The sequence below is a fragment of the Typopeltis vanoorti genome, chromosome 4, assembly GCF_054136105.1.
Source record: "Typopeltis vanoorti isolate ZY-2024b chromosome 4, IOZ_Tvanoo_1.0, whole genome shotgun sequence".
In the NCBI taxonomy this organism is placed as follows: Eukaryota; Metazoa; Arthropoda; class Arachnida; order Uropygi; family Thelyphonidae; genus Typopeltis; species Typopeltis vanoorti.
The window spans coordinates 111,992,270-112,013,420 of NC_143552.1; the positions used below are offsets into that span (position 1 = coordinate 111,992,270).

The 21,151-nt window shown below is 35.8% G+C and overlaps 1 protein-coding gene across 1 annotated transcript in view; it reads right to left on the reverse strand.

Moving 5' to 3' along the window:
- Nucleotides 1-292: 292 nt before the first annotated feature.
- GlyRS (glycine--tRNA ligase) overlaps nt 293-21,151 on the reverse strand; it is a 214,505-nt gene continuing 193,646 nt past the window's right edge. The window contains exon 17 of the mRNA XM_090391418.1: nt 293-614. Within this exon, the coding sequence (XP_090247544.1) occupies nt 501-614 (114 nt within the window). The 3' untranslated portion in view covers nt 293-500. The remainder of the gene's footprint in view (nt 615-21,151) is intronic.

Here is a 21,151-nt window from a genome sequence, read left to right on the forward strand (position 1 = left end):
AGAGAATGTGTATTTTCCTATAACAATGGGAATATCAAGACTACAATGTAATGAATCAATGCAAGAACGTGTAGAAATATGCTAGAATCCACTCATCATCACTATGAAAGGGATTTAACAGTTTCTGACTGACAAGTTAAATTAATAATTTAATTATATGAATGATAATCCAAGATTCCAGAAGTATATTTTATATTAACATGTAACATAAAATACTTCTAATTCACTGAAAAGTTTTCTGTATTTATCTTTTTGATCTGAAATCTATATCAGAAATAAACAGACATTAAGGTTACTTGGTAAAAGGCATTTATTACATTGTCCTCTGGCCAGCGGAACAGTATTTTGTACAATATGTCAAAACACTTTCAGTTTTTGATCTCATAATTTAAAAATTAATAAATTACAATTCAATGCAGCACCCAGAAACAGCAGTACCTGTTTAGCTAAGCCAAATGTTTTAAAATCTTTTTCTTTTGTTACCTTTGCAACTATATTATTTATCCTGCACGTGTAGACTCCTGTTGTTCAAACTTGGGATACATGGATTTCACTTCGTCCCACGATTTCCTTTCATTAGAAAGGTTCCTGATAATTGGGGCTAGATGTTCCAACTAAAAAATGAAATGATTAAAAATGAATATAAAATTTTAATAAAGCTAAACTGATAGTAAAATTTACTATTCATAGGAATTATAAATTTCATTGTTCTGGATATTGTTTCTTAAATTTTATTTTAAGGATTTTTTTTTAAAATGAATTCTACACATGAAATGTCAAACATTAGTATTGTGTGTGGGATAAAGATTAGTATGATCCTCTAATAAGCAGGATAGTGATTGCACACAGAGCAATAAAATTTATCAAACCACGTAATAATGCGATCCATTCACAATCATTCATTCCCCCAGTGGGATTGTAACCTATGACTTAAGTGGAGAGCAGAAATGAAATGCTATGTGATCAACAAAGGTAATAAAATAGAAATAACATCAACTCTGACCTTTCACGGCTTCTCAGGCCATTAAAAAAAAAAAAAACTACAGCCAGCTTCCATAATGTTTCAGTAACAGTTAGGATAAACCAAAGAACAGAACTAATCAATTTCTTTAAAATTCATCTTGTCTTATCTCTCTCGCTTGAAACAAAATCTGTACCATCTGATTGATGGTAGCCAGGTCTTCATTTAAGGTGACATTCTTTTCATGGAATAAACATAACTATAAATCTCATCTGCTATGAACATCACATTTATTATCTACTCAAAAAAGCTTCATTTTCTGTTTCATGAAAAAATCAACTACAGATTACATATACCACGAGACTGCATTGCTTGTCTGCTATAATATCTCTCCTGAAAGTCTTGAGCTCAGCGATAGCCGAGGAGTGTGATTTTTTGAAGATCTACAGATCTTCAAAAAGTTAAGACTAAAGGAGATCTGAGCTCTACATATTCTTTCTGGGAATGTAAGGCATTACAGGATCCCCTATTTCACAGGGCAAATATAATAGTTTCATATGATGATACAATGACTGTGAGCTCCCCCCTTTTAAAGGGAAGGTACAGAACCATCTCAAACCCCCCCCCCCCCCCAAATTTCACATGGGCTCAGGACTGGCATAGCTGAGAAATCAGGCCTATGGCTGGGTCAGTATTCCTGACTGTAATCAGTGTGTGTCCAAGACCAGCAAACTTGACTATGGCTGAGGAAGATCCTTAAGCTCTTCACGTTGTCGACGGAAATTGAACCTAGGACACTCCTTCCCCAGGCATATGGTTGTGAAGCGCAAAGCCACTAGGCTAACTGTGCAGACAGGGAAAATGTAATGCAATACCAAGAGAAAGGTCATCTGCCATTCTGATATTTAAGCAGTCTTCACCACATCAAATTTGAATCTTTTTTTCTGGACTTTACCTCGTATGCCTAAACCACTTATATTTTTAATTTCCCAGTCTGTTTAAATGGGTTTACAATTACAGAAATATCAGATTCCATTCTGATATCTATATTTTAATACTGTTCTGTGGTCTTTAATGAACCATTTTATTTCTAACCCAGGCTGATTTTGCTCTTGTTCTATATTTCTGGATGAATAAGCAACATACATTTGATATTTATTTGATCTGCTCAAAAAAGATTATCTTTCAATCACTATATTTAAAAAAAATAATGAATGTGATATAAATATCATTTAATAAAATGAAATTTTTTATTTAAGTAACTAACTGCATTCCATAGTGTGAAGAAGATAAATTAAAATGCCCTATGACACAGAAATGTAAGATCTGACAATATCAGTGCTGACAAATGGCATTAATTTGGTGCTTATTTTTAGAGGAACCTGTGGCATAGTATAATTATTAAAAACAACACGTAAGTCCACAGTAATAAATTTAATTAATAAATAAGGTAGATATTTCGTACTATTACGAAATATCTACCTAAATAAGGAATAGAATACAAGTAACGAACATTCAGTGGATCACCTATTAATATACAATGTTGTCGCTAGCTAGGAAATGAAAGAAATTAATATTTAAGATAATTGGTTTTTAATGATTACATAAAATAAGTCTCCCAGATCTTCAATTCAAATTCAGTTGGTGTTAAAAAGCTTCACAATTTTAGTGTTACCACTACCCATAATACCCAGTGGGATAAAGCTATTCTCCTTCATAGATGCAGGTTCAAATATGAACGCCTCTTTAAAAAAAGTTGCGAAGCTTTTTTTACACTGACCGAATTTAAATCGAAATGATTGCCTCTCTCTCTCAAAGATCTGGGAGACTTTTATTTTATGTAATCATTAAAAAACTAATTATCTTAAATATTAATTATTTATTAATTTCTTAGCTCGCAACAACATTCTATTTTAATAGACGATCCACTGAATGTTCGTTACTTGTATTAGATTCCTATCTGTTTGTTACAATGAAGATGTACCATTAGTTTTAGTACGAAATATCTACTTTATTTATTAATGAAAGTTATTACTGTGGACTTACGTGTTGTTTTTAATAACTAATTTGGTGGTTTAGCAGAAAATTTTTCATAGCAGATTAGTAATAATGTAGACTTAATCATGTAGTACTGTCATGGTATCCTGTACACCACTTGAGGATACTTATCAAGAAGTTGATCAGTGAGCTGATTTGGGAAAGAGTTTAAATTGAAAAAAAAACTAGAAGCAGAATCCAATCCCCTTTCCAGCCACACACACATATATAAGTTAAAGTTGGGCAGCTTTTACAGGTAAACTGTAGACAACTATACAAACATTACTGAAGAAAGAATGAAACAGTTTGCAAATAAGAACCAAACCTTGGAGTCTCAGTGGCAAACTCTGAAGAAAACACTGATTGATTCAGCTAGGGAGGCATAGTGAAGTTGTCTGCAAGGATAGAAAAATAAGAACATTGGTACTCACAAGATGTTAGAGATGCAATCTTGGAAAAGAAGAAAGCATATGAGAACTTTTTAGCACATAAGTTGGCAGATGCCCTAAAAGAATAGATTAAATGTAAGAGAGAGCTAAACTATGTGTGAAAGTATCAAACCAAAAGTCATGGGAAGACTTGGGTAAGAAGGTAAATATCAGGAGGGTGGCAAAATGTTCTGGAGGCTAGAAAAAGCTTAGAAATGGGGGGAAAGAGTACTGTAAAAGGAATCAAAGATGATAAAGGTAACCTGAAAACAAGAATATCTTAGATGTCTGGAGTAATTACTTTGGAAGACTTAAATGAAACAACCAGTGACAAAACTCTAGTAGAAAATTTTCAAGAGAAATGCAAACATGAATACATATCAATACTTGAGATAGAAAAAAAGCTGTCAAAAACTTGAAATGTGGAAAGGTGATATTTGACCGGGAAATGCTCAAATACAAAGGTATAAAAGTTTTGGAGTGACTGCACTGCATAATTCAGAAGGTCAAATTTCAGATCAGTGGAGTAGAGCTCTCATAGTAACCATCTATAAAAAAAGTGAATAAAGCTGACAGTGCAAATTATAGAAGAATTTCTCTACTAAGTGTTATAGGGAAGATTGATGCAAGCATACTTGAAAAGAAGCTGAGAAAAATTTTGGAAGAAAAACTAGAAGAATAAGCTGGATTCAGGCCAAACAGGTGTCAGGATCAGATTTTCACTTTATGACAAATAGTTAAGAAACCATGGGTGTATGATATGACAAGGATCTTAAGTTTTGTGGATATGGAAAAGGCATACGATAAGGGTGCCCCAGGGGAAAGCTTTTCAAAACACTACAGTTATGGGGAATAAATGGAACATTATACATGGCAATAAATAGTTTATATTTAAGTTGTAAGGCAGCTGTTAGAATTAAAGGAAATACAGAAAGATGGTTTGATGTAAAATTAGGTTTAAGACAAGGATGCACATTATCTTCCCTTTATTCATAATGTAATGAAAGAAAGTAGCATTAAACCTGATATTAGAATTGGAAATATCAAACTTAACTCTTTGCTTTATGCAATGATGTTGTACTCCTAAACACATCCAGTGCAAGTCTGCAGTATTCACAAAATAAACTGAATATCAGCAGTAACAAATTTGGCATGAAAATCGGGAATAAAAAGACAAATTATGAAAATAAGCAGGAACATAGAAAACTTCAGCTATTTAAGCATGGTTTTCTGGTGAAGATGGCAAATAAAATCTGGAAATAGTCAACAGAATAAGCAAAGCTGATATTGTAAAAATTATATATCGCATGGGCCACTGTAAAAATATTATATATACAGTAAAACTTGCTCAATGTGAACAAATTATATAGTCCTGGCCAGAAGAATAGGCATTACAGTGTTATTTATTTTGTATAATGCAGAAACGGAAAGCAATATTTGAAGAATTTATTAAAAATTACTTGTATAAAAGAGGAAAGTGTTTTAAAAATACACCTATATTCATTAGATTTTGGCACTTGTGTTGCTTTTACTGTTTCGTTTGATAATTAATGTTGGTCACTTTCCGGTAAGTTCAAACATTTCAGTAACCCGAATTTCAACAAACCGATCAGTTCATTTTTTGCATCATGGCGTTGTCGCTAAACGAAAAAAGTCAAAAGTCATTGAAGCTAAAGAAAAGGATAAACGTACGGTATGGGAAATAACAATGCAGTTTAAGTGTGGCAAAATGCAAATATACAACACCAAAAGCTACAAATATAGAAAACAAAAGGATAACATAATGAATGAGTGGCTGCAAGGAAGTGGTCGAATGAAGAGGAAGGCAAAGGTAACCAGCAACGAGGTAGTGTAGGAGTGGTTTATGAATGCAATATCAAAAAACATTCGCATATCTCGTCCAGAGTGAAGCTCTCATAGTAGCCAAATCTCTCTGGAATGATCAGTTTAAGGCGCCTACAGGATGGTTGGATAATTTTAAGTAAAGGCACAATATTGTGTGGAACGAAGTCTTTGTGGGAATCTAAAGATGTGGATGAAAGTGTAGTGAATGAGTGGAAATCAAAACTGCTAGAATTGATTTCACCATATGAACCTAAAAACATTTACAATGCAGATGAAACAGGATTGTTTTTTCAGGCATTACCAACAAAATCACTCACGGTTAAGGGAGAAAGGAAAGCGTACTGGGGGCAAAATGTCCAAAGAAAGACTATCAGTGTTATTGTGCAGGAATATGGTGGGAGAAATGGAAAATCCTCTCATGATTGGAAAAGCAGCAAAACCAAGATGTTTCTAGAACCTGAAAATTAATAATTTACCAGTGATTTTGAGAAACAATAAAAAAGCTTGGATGAATGCAGCTATAATGGAAGAGTGGTTAAACATGATTAATGCAAAAATGAAGGAAAATAGAAATGTCATCCTTTTCTTGACAATGCTACCTGCTACCCAAAGGTAACACTTTCATATGTGAAAATCGTCTGGTTCCCAGAAAATGCAATGTGAATTACAGTCCATGGATATGAGTGTTATTTACACATTCAAATCGCACTATAGACGATTTCTGATGCAATCTTTGATTTCGAATGTAGAAGATGATGATAGCTCTTATGCATTAGCAAGATCTGTATTGTTCTGGATGCTGTGAATTGGATTGGGTTGGCAGTGAAGAAAATTAAAGCAGAAACAGTAAAAAAGTGTTTTGCTAAAGCTGGGTTTGGGGAAAGTGATGTGACAGATAATCTGGAGGAGACGAGTAAAGACATTGCTGCAATATCCAATCTCTGCCAAGGAAAAGAACTTTCCTGTGATACAGAGAACGTTGTTTGGAGTGATGACCATCTAGCCACACATTACAGCTTTGAATCTGCTACAGCTCTACTAGCAGTAAGAAATACACAAAATGAAGATGTGGAGGAGAAAAAGCTGCCGGAGAACAGGATATTTCAACGAAAATTCGTACACATCAACAGGCCCTTCATTGCATCAGTGAAGTAATGCAGTTTGCAATTGATTCAAACTCTTCCTGAACTATTGTATACAGTTAAGGACTGCATTCAAAAAGACATGATCACAAAAAAGTGGAAACAAGTTTCTTTGTTGGATCTGTGGAAGAAATCTCAATGAGTTGTATATTGGAAATGCGTAACGTGCAGTGTAATAGAGCATTAATACTTTAATAATGTGTTGTTATTATTTTTTACTATTATTTTAATAACATAGGTCTACAAGTATCACCTACTTACAAGAGCCAGCGCCGCAGCAGATTTTCACTCATAAACAGGTATGTACCATGTAATATGATTTTAATGGATTTTAATTTTTTTACAATTTTATATAATGCGGAAACTTGGCCAATGTGGAAAATATATTCGGTCCCTTGCAATTTCACTTTGAACAAGTTTTACTGTATATGTTATAGTTTTTTTTTTTTTTTTGGAAGTTTTGTCCCACTTGGATAAAGGATTAAACTAAATTTATTATAGTCTAGCCAAGTGTAACCAAACAAAGTTTGCGCTTGAAGTATCTTCAGGACTGAGGCAACTCATGGTAAAGGTGGACTAAGCTCTAATCACCTGTCTTAGGATCTCCCATAATGCAAAGCACATCTCCTTGCGGATTCTCTGAATCCAGACTAATTTAATAATAACTGGTACACCTTTTGGCAACGCGTATAGGTAAATATGACTTCTTCATTGCTTCTGCCTTAGTATCACCACTTCTCGATCTGGCTCCCACTGACGAGACCTCAATAAAGGTCGAAACCGGTCTGGGTAGTGGCCCTTTTCCTTAATGCATAGCATTATACATGTCTGCAAGGAGATGTGCTTTGCATTATGGGAGATATTAAGACAAGGAGTGATGAGCTTAGTCCACCTTTACGAGTTGTCTCAGTCCTGAAGATACTTCAGGCACAAACTTTTTGTTTGCTCACACTTGGATAAAGGATTAAATTAAATTTATTATTGTTATAGTTTATATATAATTTATTTTTGTCGTCAACTGTGCTACCCTAAGCTTTACTGCACCATAACTTCTATCAATTCTACACAGATAAGACATTAACCTGCATACCAGTTAATCCTACCAGGTGTAATTTCTGTCCCCCCCCCCCCATTAAACAGACCTAAAGTTGTCATCCTATTTAATATACGCAGCTCATCAACTCTCACACAAATCAATCGGGGAAAAAAAAAAAATTTTTTTTTTTTTTTTATAGACTGTGCCATTCTGATTAAATTAACGTAGTTTGAGAGCTAAGCGAGTAAAACAGGAAATTTTAACAATACACAATTTTACCTTAATGCAAATCGTGGCTAATCAAAATTCAATATGCACGAAAGGTTCGCCAATTTTTTTTTTTTTGAAGATAGTGCATTGGCTAGAAAATAGGTGGGGTAGTTACAAAACAAAACATTTTATTCTATTCATTGCTTAGTTACCTTAATTTACAATGTCAACTAACTTGACTTAAACAAATAGTAGTTCCCTATATCACAATTAAGCACATATTCATTCGTTAAGCTAACATTTAAACTTTCCTTAAAGACACTGACTTAATTACCGCTTAATTATATACAATTCCCTATAAGCACATATACAATATCAATTTGTATGAAAGACATCCAATTGGACTGTCAATCCCTTGGATAGACAGTGCTATAGTTCGCCCACAGTTTGTAGATCATACTGAAGGAGAGAAAGAAATGAAGGACGTACGGATTGGTCGCCAACACGCAAAATCACGTGCTTTATAGATAAAATTTCCCAACTGTTATACAAGCAAAATAGTTACCACTTTAAAAACCAAAATGATCATAAAAGAGAAGTTAATTTTCTGATGTGTAATAATAAACAACTCATCCCAGAAGACCGATTGATTACCCTATTATCAGAATGGATTCTCCTTTTTGTGACATGCGCAGAAGTGTCGAAGGGTCTTGAATCTGTGGACGTACTATAACTGATTTGACTGTCTATTATTTGTTAGTTGTGCTAACTGATTGGACTGTCTATCCCTTGGATAGACAGTCCAATCAGTTAGCACAATCTTTAGTTGTATCGATTCGACGTTGCATCCTGTTCCTGGGTGATTGTAGCTGCTTGGATGATTCTGGTGGTCCTGATATAGAAGTTTCCAGGAAAGCTTTTATTGGAATTTCTGTCAGGAACTTGCTGTAGTCACCATGAAGTCTGTGGGTACCTACGCTCCCGTAGCGTGTCTTTACTTCGTTGGACCCATACATCATTGGAAAGTACGGCCTCTCCTAAATTCGCTTCAGAAGCATGTCCTTGAGACCAGACAGCACTGGGAACCTACTATCTGGGGACAAAAAGGTGAGGGAGAGAAAAAGGCCAAAAGCAAAGCCCAAAATCCAAAAAAGCCCAGCCAAGCTGGTTCGTCTCAGGTTTCAGTCCTCCTTTATCCTCAGTCCTTTGTTCTTTACGAAGTAGTTTTTGGGATTAGCTGCCAGCGTGATGATGTCATTCTTGTTCCTTACGTTGTTGGGTGCCTTTTCTTACACTGCATGATCTTGCGACCTTTTGATGTTGCTTCGTCAATGCAATAATCTGGGTTAATCCCTTACACCTATCATATTACACAGAGGGTAGCAGAAAGGTCAATTTACACTGATCTTCTTTTTGCACTTTTAGAGCAGAATTATTTACTAGTTTTAGTACAATATAATTTCTAAATTCAAAAAATTCAGAAAACCCTGTAAAATCGAATGTAAAAAAAAAATTTAACAAAATTTAAATCATGCAAGAGATTTTACAGTATGGTTGGGAGCTGGCTGAATAAATTTATATGGAATAAGAGAGTAATTGGCTGAAACACTAAACTAGCAGTATATGAGAGTGTTTAAACCAGTTTTAAGTTATTGATCTGAGAGTTGAGTTAGAAATAAAGCACTTAATCAAAAATTAGAGACAACAGATATGAGAGTTCTGAGAAAGATTAGGGGAAGTGAACAAATTGCATCAATTGTTTGCATTCAAGAATGTGTGAGCAGGGCTAATCTAAGATGGTATGGTCTCTTAACCTGGCGTTAGTAAGGTGGCGGTGTCACAGTTATTTCTTTCTGTATCTTTGGGGTCTGTGACCCCCCCCCCCCTTACTAATGCCGGGTTAAATCAAATGGGAGAAGGAAGATGACAGGAAAAAAGACCAGACCAAGGTCTAGATGGATTGATTCATTCAGAAATGCCTTAGAACAAAATGTTAGATACGACATTATTGGAGTGCTGACAAGTAATAGACTAATATGGAGGAAAATTGTTGACAAGAGATTAATAATAATGTAAAATTAATCATGTGGTGCTGTCATAATAGCCTGAACACCCTTAAAAGTACATATCAGAAAATTGATGATATATATACATGTATGAGCCTCTGTAGCTGGTAAGACGTTTGGATTCTCTTCAGGACTTTCAACTAAAGGTGAGTTAGCTGGCTTCATATGGAAGGGACAGAAATTTTCCCTCTTGGCAACATGGGTTTTCATCCCACAAAACCACAATACATTATGCAGATAGGATTAACTACCTATCGAAGCATTAATTAGGTTAACAAGAAGTCAATTTACTAGGCCATTCGAGTCTAACATACAAGAGAAAATGAGATTATATACAGTTTTTCAGAATATCTGAATGCGTGCATTAGTGAAATTTATCTATATATATTCTTCAGTCTATTGAAAATTGCAGTGCTTGCATGCACTTGGTAACTTTCTTCAGATGTTGGGATTCTGCTTTAAAAATGTTTCATTTTTTTTAAGTTTAAACTCTTCCGAAATTAGTTCGCTCATCATCATCAACTTCCTGATATTATGACAGTACTACATGATTAAGTCTACATTATTACTAATCTGGTGTGAAAAATTTTCCACTAAATCACCAAATGAATGCCATTTGTTAGCACTTTAATATTGTCAAATCTTACATTTCTGTGTCAAGGGTATTCTGACAGCATTGTTCTACTGTGGGGGCTTTCCTGCCATCATAACTTTTGGCATGTTAATCTTTTCTCTCTCATTTTCTTCAAATGACCACCTTAAATCATCTCTTTTCACACATTCTTCAATGCTAACAATTATTATTATTATGTGACACCTCCAAGGAGTCCAAGGCTCATAAAGGGAGGGCACGCTATTCTCCAACTCTGTTTCCACTAACTACACAGAACTGCTACTACTATCATCATCTACACACGACACCATCTACTGCCCAACACCACTGCCAGTATTTTTTGTCTGTAAATTGCTTGTATTCTCAAAGCTGATTAGCCAATTTGTGGGATTAAGAACTAGAATTTCTGGAAGAAAAAAAACCCTGCTACCTCTGTTATGAAATTGGCTAACTCGCCTTTAATTGCAAAAACTCATAAATATTCCTCTCATCAAGACGATAATCGAACTTGCACCTTTTCCAACTAAAGAGTGCAACATACCATCATTCTTCCAACTGTCTTGTATGCTGCTAATTTGGTATTTTGGCTGTCTCTTTTCCATATTAAATTTATTGAGTTGATTTCTCAGTATACCAGCTTTGATTATACTACTATCTTATTTCCATGTTTAATTTGACATTTTCACTAAAAACTTACTTAAACAGCAGAAATATTTTATTTGTTCTATAAGTATTTGATACAGAATGCAGTAGAAGTTTTATGCCTCAAGGAATGATATGTTCACTTGATTGCATTCCTCTTGAATACTTCCCTGATATCTAGAATATCTTGTTCATTTTTTAAAACCTTTATCATGCCTGATTCCTTTTGCAATAGTGTTTCTTCCATTTTCAATGGCCTTCAGAATGTTTTGCCAGCTTTGTAATATTTGTCTTCTATAATCAGCTAACACCCTTTTTTTTTTTTTTTTTTGTTCCCGTATAGGGAGTAGACGAGGCCGTTTTTTTAGTCCTATCTAACTTTTGGAGACTTAGTGGGCAGTTTAATCTCTACTGGTAGCCAATCAGAGATAGCTGGCCCAAGGCCATCACTAATTAATTGGCACACATAGTGAAGGAGGCTAGCATGTGCCGCCATCTGGTGGTCCCCAACACAATATTTTAATGTCTGAAAATAGTGTGGGTTCGAAGGCCGATTTTCTTGAGTTTCCGGGATGAAAAACCAGAGTTTCTAGGAGGGGAAACCCGCTAGCCCATGCCAGAGATTGACTAACTCTGGAACTGGCCGAGAAAAGGCTTAGAAAAAGTTCCTCTAGTCGGTGACTAGATTCGAACGCCTTTCGTTGTGTGGTCAAGCTCTGTAGAGTGCAAACACTACTTCTACTGAGCTACACAGGCTTTCTATATTCTTATTAAATAAAACTAATGGCAGAAGAACTGAAGATATGAATTATCAACATAAGGAATATCAGTGGAAAGGAGATCAAACTTCCTGAAGAACTGGAAAAGTACTTTGTGGATATAATTGGCATCACTGAGACAAAAACAGGTGAGGTCCTACTAAATAAGTACAGGATGTTATATTCGGTCAACAATGATCAAGAAAAGGAAGGCGTACTGATAGAATTCAGCACTAAACACAAAGATAAAAACACTTCTTGAGAGGAAGACAAATTCAAATAGTAATGTGGGCAAACTTCAAAATGGGGAAATGAATATTTGTGCCAATGGTTCCACAGAAGGCTCTCCTAAGGAAGAAATAGAGGAATTTGAGTCATTAGAGCAGGCAGCTAACATGAAGAAAAGAGAAAAAGTGGTTCTTGGAAATCTAAACAGCTGAGTAGGAAATGAATCCCAACACGCATATAGAAATGTTTTGCGAACATTTGTAGAAAAGGGCAAGGCTAATAACTTATCATTAGGTAAGTACCCTGGATTTCTGCTCAGGATACAGACTAATTGTTACCAACACCACATTCCAACATGAAGATTTGCACAAATTCATGTGGAGAGAAGACAAGAAATAAGAAAAGCCTCATTGACTATGTCATTGTTGATAGTGATATCTTTATGCTGGTTCAGGATACGAGAATATACAGAGGATTTAAAAATGAGGAAGTGATCATCACTTAGTTTTAAGTAGGATAAAAATAAATATCACATTGAAAAGAACAATAGGTAAGTTTTTAAAAAAAGTTCACGTTGGACAGCTTTTAGAGGTAAACTGTACTCAACTATACAAATATTATTAAGACAGAATTCCAGGGAGCTGGGAACTCATTGAGAGAGGCAACATATTACCGGCTGTCACACTTTTTTCCTTTAATTTATTCACACTACCTGCACTCACCACCTCCAATAGCAGTCCATTCTAATCATGCACCACCCTACAAAATAAAAATTGAAATCTTATCCCCCTTCTTAATGGCATTCATTCTCTTCTCAACTTCCAAGAATGCCCTCTTGTTTCCCCACCCTGCATAAAATGAAAAAAAATCAACTGATGTCCTGTATGATCATTTCAGAAGTTTGTAAATCTTAATCACATCATCTTCTCCTCTTTCTTCCATTTGCTAGTATCTGCAGTCTACAAATTCTCAATTTGTTTTCCCAATCTGAATTCCATAATCCCAATATCATTTTTAACACTCTTTATGTTTACATGTCAAGGCTTGTTTCAGCATTGCAATCTTCACTAGACCAGAACTCTTTGATCCCTAACCTGATCAGTTTCTTCTAGCATAATCACACCTATATAATATGCTAGTTATCTAATTGCACCAAAGGGCATGGCTACAATTTACTAGCATTGAATTGACAGCTATTTTCACATGACCACAATTCCAGCCAATTCAAATCATTCTGCAAGTCAGCAACATTAATGATTACTCTGCCTATCTTGTGTTAAATCTTTCCCAACATCATCAATGTATAGATTAAATAACAATGGACCAAGGACTGATTCTTGTGGCACACCATTGGCTACCTTAAATTGTACTCACAGTCCTCCACATATCACTTTTTGATATGTGGAGGACTATGAGTCAGCCATCTTATTTTAAAATATATTATATAAATTTTATAATCCAATCCCATATTCTCTAATTTATGCAAGTCTTCCATGCTGTATTTTGTCAAAAGCCTTAGCAAAGTCCAGAAGTATCATGGTGTATACCTTCTCCTTTCTAACAGAATTGTAACATAAGTATAGAATTAACAGGTTGTTCAAACATGACCTTCCTTTAGTAAACACATGTTGGTCATTGCAAAGTACAGCTTTTCTTTCAATCCATTTCTGTATATTAGCCTTAACAAACTTTTCCAAAATATTCACCACCACTCAAGAGATACTGACAAGGTGATTGTTGGATACATCAGTCTTTGCAGGACTTTTGTGCAACAGGATTTTGATACATTCTTTCCACTCATGTGGAATATTTCCTATTCAGACTAATTTTATAGTCTGGTCAAAGGAATAGCCAGTTCAGCTGAACATTCTTTTAGCATCCATGCTGATATTCCATCAGTTGCTACTGCCTGATTCTTATTCAATTTGTGCAACAGCTCTAGTACTTCCTCTTCGTACACTTGAGTTTCTTCATCCAATAGACAATAGATTAGAGGTCAATGTTGCGTTCACCAGGTTGACAGCTTTTAGTAAAATACTCACTCATTAGATGAACAATCTCTTCTGCATCTGTCACCCACATACCATCTGCATTTAGAAGGTATTCTTTCACATTTATTCTATCTTTTACTTGCAGCATAAAGATAGAATTCTTTTGGATTGTCTTTAGCTTACAGACTTTATTTCTTTTCATACTCAGACTTAGCTTTCCATACAACAATTGTAACTCTTCTGGCCTGCCCCTTATAATTTTCATAACTCACATCATCCTTATGCACTTGGTATTCCTTCCACATCTTTTTCTTATGAATCTCTTACTTAGTAAGATTACACATAAATTTATACTACCCTATTTATTCTTTGAACTCTAGGGATTTATTTAAGTATTTTTTAAATGTTCCCCATGCACTGTCAGTATCCTTCCAATCCAACAACCGATACCATGGCACAGACCCTAGGATGCTCCTCAGATGGTCATAATTTCCTGCTTTGTAGTTCTGCATGCATGTAGTCTTTTCTGAATGAAACAGTCATAAATTTCTGCTATTCAAATAATTACCACACGATTACTGTCATCGACCAGGGGCAAAATAGTTATGTCTAACTGAAACTCTTGCTGAAACTATAATCAGATCTAGCACTCTTTGACCTCAAGTTCCTTTTGTCACATGCAACTTGAGGAAGTTGGTTGGCAATAGCTCAATAAATTCAGTTTTATTATTCTCATGAGATTTCACTTAAAGTCTCCATTATCAATATCATTATACCAGTAGCAGCATCCCTCCCCCTTTCTCTGTCTATCCTTCCTAAAAAATACTGGACCCTTTGCCCTCGATACTGGTTAATCTGACTGCCTCCACTAGCCAGTACTCACTAATGCCTACAACCTGAGTCCCAACATATTCTCCAAGGCAACAAACTCTACTCCTAGCCTTCATGTAAAGACATAAGTTACCTGCATACTATTTTGTGTGCTCTTCTCTGTAGTCCATGTGACACAGTTGGACAACTTGCAGATCTCTGTTCTAGTGCCTTACTTATGCAGACATCCTTGCACATGCTTGATAAGTTTGCACCAGAAGAACACAAAATTATTCTCACCTCAATTATTTTCATCAGTAACATAGTTACATAACATTGTTGCTCTGACACACAGATTCTCACCACTACTCCCATCATAATTAGTTTCCTATTCAATAAAAAATTTCAAGAAAAATGAAACAGTTCAAAAACAAGAACAAAATCTTGGAGCCTCAGTGGCAAACTCTGAAGAAAACATACTAAAAGCTCCTAGTAAATAAGTTGGCATATGTCCCAAAAGAATGCAGAGAAAAATGTAAACAAGCTAACCTATGAGTGAAAGCAGTAAACAAAAGTTATGGGAAGACTGCTGAAAGAATATGGAAGTTAAACATGACGGTGGCAAAATGTTCTGGAGGCTAGTAAAAAAAAAGCTTAGAAATGGGTGAAAGAGTACTGTAAAAAGAATCAAAGATGATATGAAAACTGAAGATAAGGATATGCAATATTCAAAACGATGTAATTATATGTGGTAAATAGAACATTATACAGAGCAATATAGTCTGTATTTAAGTCATAAATTAACTTGGAAGAAGTAGTGGTGTGTAAAGAAGGCTCCTGTTTCAGATAAGTTTTTTGGAATAATTAATTGTAAATAATTACTAAATAACTTAAGGAATTCACAACATATACTGGAATATAAATTAACTTTAATATATACTTCCTATATTTCGGCAACGTCACGTTGCCATCTTCATGGAAACATAAGATTAAGGCACGTGCATGCAGGCACTAAAACAGTGAATGAGGACTTCTCATACACTTTGGCAGATAAAGAATTTGAGAAAGAAATTATGATCCAGATTGAACGGGGTATCTGCCACCTTCCAACACCACATCGCCAACAATATTAGACTGGATGTAGCCTGTGTTCTTACCAAAGCAAGACCACCAAAAACCGACATATCCAATAGTGAATATAAGGAAATGAAGGAAGACAAAGAAATATAATCACCAAAGCAGATAAGGGGAACGCCATCATGGTGCTCAACCATACTGACTACACAGGTAAGTTAATGCTTTATTATTAGATTGGGCTACTTACTTCCCCATTGAATACAATCCCACCAACTCACAAATTAGAAAATTCCATAGGCTCTTTAAGAAGGTCACTTCTTGGCCTGTGGAAGTTACTAACAAATTAAAACCTTTTAACTCTAGACGCCCACCCCTTGTATATATGGGCTCCTAAAAATACATAAACAAAATGTACCATTACATCCCATAGTGGATGGCATTGATTCCCCCCAAGTACAAATTAGCCAAACATTTAGCCAAAGCGCTCATACATTATACTGGCAACATACCATCACACATAAAAAAAACTCAGCCGACTTCAAAGTCAGTGTAGAAAACCTTACACTCCAACATACTGATCAGTTTTGACGTCTCCTCCTCATTCACAAATGTCCCACTCAAGGAAACATTAGAGCTCATCCAAGCCAAATTTCCTCCCGATATCTCAGCCCTATTTCAGTTCACAATGAACTCAGGCTATTTCGTTTGGCAGGGAAAATTCTACAAGCAGATAGACTGGACAGCCATGGGTTCACCACTCTCCCCACCCTTGGCCAACTTCTTTATGGAGACTTTTGAAGAGAAAGCCTTAAACTCTGTCCCACAAAAACCTACCATATGGCTTCGCTACATTGATAATGTGTTCGCTATTTGGCCACATGGCTCTGATACACTCCTCTTCTTCTTAATGCACTTAAGCAAATCAAGTTCACCCTGGAAAAAGAGGAAAACAACAGCCTCCCTTTCCTAGACACAGTCACCTGCCAGTCTGATGGAACCTTGGTTTTCTCAGTTTATAGAAAACCCACCCATACAGGCAGGTACATTCACCAACAATTCCCTAACCACTGAACTAAATCACATCTTTAACACTTTCTCAGCCAATGGCTACAACCCCCAAAAAATACTAAAACCAGTAAACCAGAGCTCCCCCCCCCCTTCACAAAAAAGATTACTCTAAATCCATCACCATTCCCTACATCCGGGGCACCTCAGAAAAAATTACCAAAATCCTGATAAACATGACCTGACCGCTTGTTACAGACCATATAGAAAATTGGCATCCCTTATCCACTCCACTAAAGACCAACCACCTCTCCTAGACCTACCTGGTGTATACCAGGTCCCTTTCAGCTATAAGCTGTCCTACTTTGGCCAAACAGGCAGGACAGCGAATATCAGAATTTCGGAACACAAGGACTACATCTGGTTTCACCAAGCCACTCTGGGCTTGCAGACCATGTTCTGGATACACGCCACAGAATATGGTGGAAGAAAACCACACTAATACACCGCAGCAAGTATAAATTTGAAAGACTATTCATAGAATCAGCCTCAACCCTAAGAAACATGCCAAACCTCAACAAATTTGGATGCATGAGACTGCCCCAAATTTAGGAGACGTACATCTTGAGAACTTCAGCCCAACGGCCAAGAATATCTAATATAGCCCGCTAGGAGGCACCATCAGGACGTTAGGAAAAACAGTAGTTTCCTCGCTTTGACCTCATTTGCTGTTTTTAGGCCTGCATGCAAGTGTCTTAATCTTATGTTCCCATGAAGATGGCAATGTGACGTTGCCAAAATATAGGAAGTATATATTAAAGTTAATTTAATTTATATTCCAGTATACGTTGTGAATTCCTTAAGTTATTTAGTAATCATGTGCAACCAACGTATAAGCCTTTTTACGAGAATTAATTGTAAATAAGTGTTTATGGGCAAGATTTACTGTAAAAGTTGTGTACTTGGAGTGTTTTTGGTGTGCAGGCTTGTTTGTCTAAGTTTGTTCACGGAATTATTAAACGTAGAGCTTAGTATAGTAACCAGTGAAGGAAAGATGATGGTGGCTTTGTCTTTGTAGGAATTTAATTTTGATTTCAGTTATTTTGTGAATTGTCAGGTGTGCTATATACATTCGTTAGATTATGGATATTTAAGGTGGATGAATGGAAGAAGGGTGTGTGGGAAGTGTGAGCTGAATGAGGACTTGATGAGTGGTAACGTTTTGATAACCAAAAGTGTTAGTAGCAAGAATGCCATGAAGAGGATGAATGCTCATCTGATAGAAAAAGAGGGATGGTGTAAAAGAGAATCAAAAAATTAGTAAAAAAGTTTTGAAAAAGCGAACGAGTGATCTGATAAACTTAACAATCGCCGGTAAGAAAGATGAAAGCAATACGAATGTAGTGGAAGTTGAAAAACAGAGTGCAATTAAAAGTTAGGTGGCAAGCAGCACTGACTGCAAACAAGCATATATGGCTGGCAAAAAAACTGAATGAATGAGAGCAAAAATGTGATACAAGATTTGAAAGTTGAGTTGGTTAAGATGAGGCAAGAGATGAAACAGGTGTGGAGTGATGTTAAAAGAATTCGAGATGTGTGTGTGGAAGAGTGAAAATGATGAAAACGAATAACATCAGTATGAAAGACCTGCGAGGGGTGTTGTATAGGGATTCAATTACTAGAGATGTGGTGGGAGAGGATGCACAAGGTTTGTTTTCCTGGAGGTAGAATGAATAGAGTGATTGAGGCATTGGATATGAGAAGCGAGTGAGCAAAAGAGTTGGTAATAGGGACAAATGACTTGAAACAAAGAACATGTCTGATTGGATATTAGGAGGTTGTTGAGATGGATAATAGTGTGATAGGAAAAATAGATAGTGTGTTGCCCAGGTATGAAAATGATGAAATGAAGAGGAGAACGAAGATTGTGAATGATATGTTAGTGGAAATGTGTGAGGAGAAAGGAGTGCAGTTTATTAATGTATGGAATGAGCTTGAAGAACAAATTGAACTGTATAAGAGTGATGGACTGCATTTGAATGGTTTTGGTGTGGGTCACTTGGAGAGCTGCTGCTGGAAGGTAGAGAAATTAGTGCAGAGAATGAATCTGATCAAATAAGAAGCAGAAAAGTAAGATAGGAGGGATTGAAGTGGTGGTTAAGAATGAAGAAGTGAGCAGCATGAATATAGGGAACGAGAGAACAAGTGTGCATGATAAACAGGGAAACAAGGAGGCTCAGGGTGGACAAGGGAACATTTACCTACACACGCATTCACATCCTCTTGGATGTGAATGCATGTGTAGACAAAAAGGGAAGGGGATGACCTGGGATCAAGGGAAAACAGTTTTAATTAAGAGAGATAGGTTCTGGGATTTCTTAGTAATATAGGAATTGGTTAATGGGTGATGCTGATTACCTAAAACTCCTTATGTGATAATCATCATTTTACCTTATCATGGGAATGAAAACTAAGGTGAAGAAATAGCACCAGAAGGTGGAATTTTGATATAGCTGACTTGGAGAATACAATAAGATACACAGACAGTACAATGCACAGTGTAATAAGGCTGCTGCTGTAACTGCATGATTTATGAATAAGAGCATTACTACACTTGACTGGTCCCACAGAGTCCTGATCTCAACCCTATTGAATCTGTAGGATGAACCGAAGGGTAGGGAGGGGGTCAAGGGATATCTGCCCCACAACAGTGCAAAACCTCATTAGATGCCTACAGGAAGAATGGTCCAAAATTTCCATTGATTGCTATCATATGCTTGTGGAAAGTATGCCCCATAGGCCCCACTGCAGTCATCTCAGTGAGGTCCTACATCTTATTAAGGTAGGTGACATGGCTGTTTGTTCCTAACACTATGATGTCCATTGACTTCTTTCCAAGCAGTATATATATAACCTAAAATAATTTTGAGATTTTCCATATTACTGTGACAGTTCATGAATAGATTTTACGAATAAAATCCTACCAAAAAAAAAAAAAAATTGTAACTAACATACTGTATAAACTTTGCGAAAATCCACTTTTCTGATGCAGAAAGCGAGTTCCTACATTCAGTGCAACGTGAAAAACACTACCTGGAGTGAATATGTTGAGTAAATGAGCAATAACAGCATCACCATTTCTTCTGCTACTGTAAGACACACTCACCTTCAACTGTACAACTTATGTGTGTGTGTATATAAATATATAAGCAGTAGATTGTTTCTAATTCTTTCTCGAAATAGAAATTTAATTATCAATCTCATATTCTAAATTTTCTAGTAAGCAATAACGTAATACTTCTTTTTTTTTCTTATTTGATGAAAAAAAACACTAATTCCCAAACAAACATGTACCATGAAATCGAAAATATCTTCGTCAAGCCATGATTCTGAAACCTTTAGAATACATAGCTTAATTTTTCCAGTTAATAACTGAAATTACAAAAACTTATTCTTTAAGCTTTTGTAATTTAATTAGCATTAGTATATAAAAATGATCGTTAAAGATTGGTACTATCAACGTAAGAAGCCTGAATGGCAAAGAAATGGAGCTAGCTGAGGAATTAGATAAGTACCAGATCGACATAATAGGGGTGGCTGAAACAAAAAAAGACCAAAACTGGTGAGATCTTTCTGAGCAATAAATACAAAATGTTATATTCAGGCAATGACAATTAAGGAAAAGAAGGAGTAGCCATAGTATTCAAAACAAAATATGAGGCTAATCTTCTTGAATGGCAGTCAGTCTCAAGTAGAGTAATATGGGCAAATATGAGAATGGGGAACTGGACAATGAGACTTATTTGTGCCTATGGTCCCACAGAAGGTTCTACTAAGGTAGAAGTGGAGGAATTTTTTTGAGGCTTTAGAAAAAGCAACTGACACAATGAAAAAGGAAAAGTTGGTCCTTGTTGGGGATTCTAAATAACAGAGTAGGAAATGATTGTGAGACATACAAAAATATTTTGGGAAAATTTGGAGAAAAGAGCAAAGCTAATAATAATGGCAAATATCTGTTGGATTTCTGCTCAGGACATGGACTAGTTATTACTAACACCATGTTCCAACATAAAAATGTGCACAAATTCACATGGAGAGAAGAGGCTAGGAATAAGAAAAGTCTCATCGACTATGTTATTGTTGATAGTGATGTTTTCTCCCTAGTGCAGGACACCAGAGTGCACAGAGGATTTGAAATTGGAAGTGATCACTATTTAGTCTTGAGCAGGATAAAATTGAATTTCATATTGAAAAGAATAACATGTAAGAAAGTTTTAAAGCGAATAAAATTTGAGCAGCCTC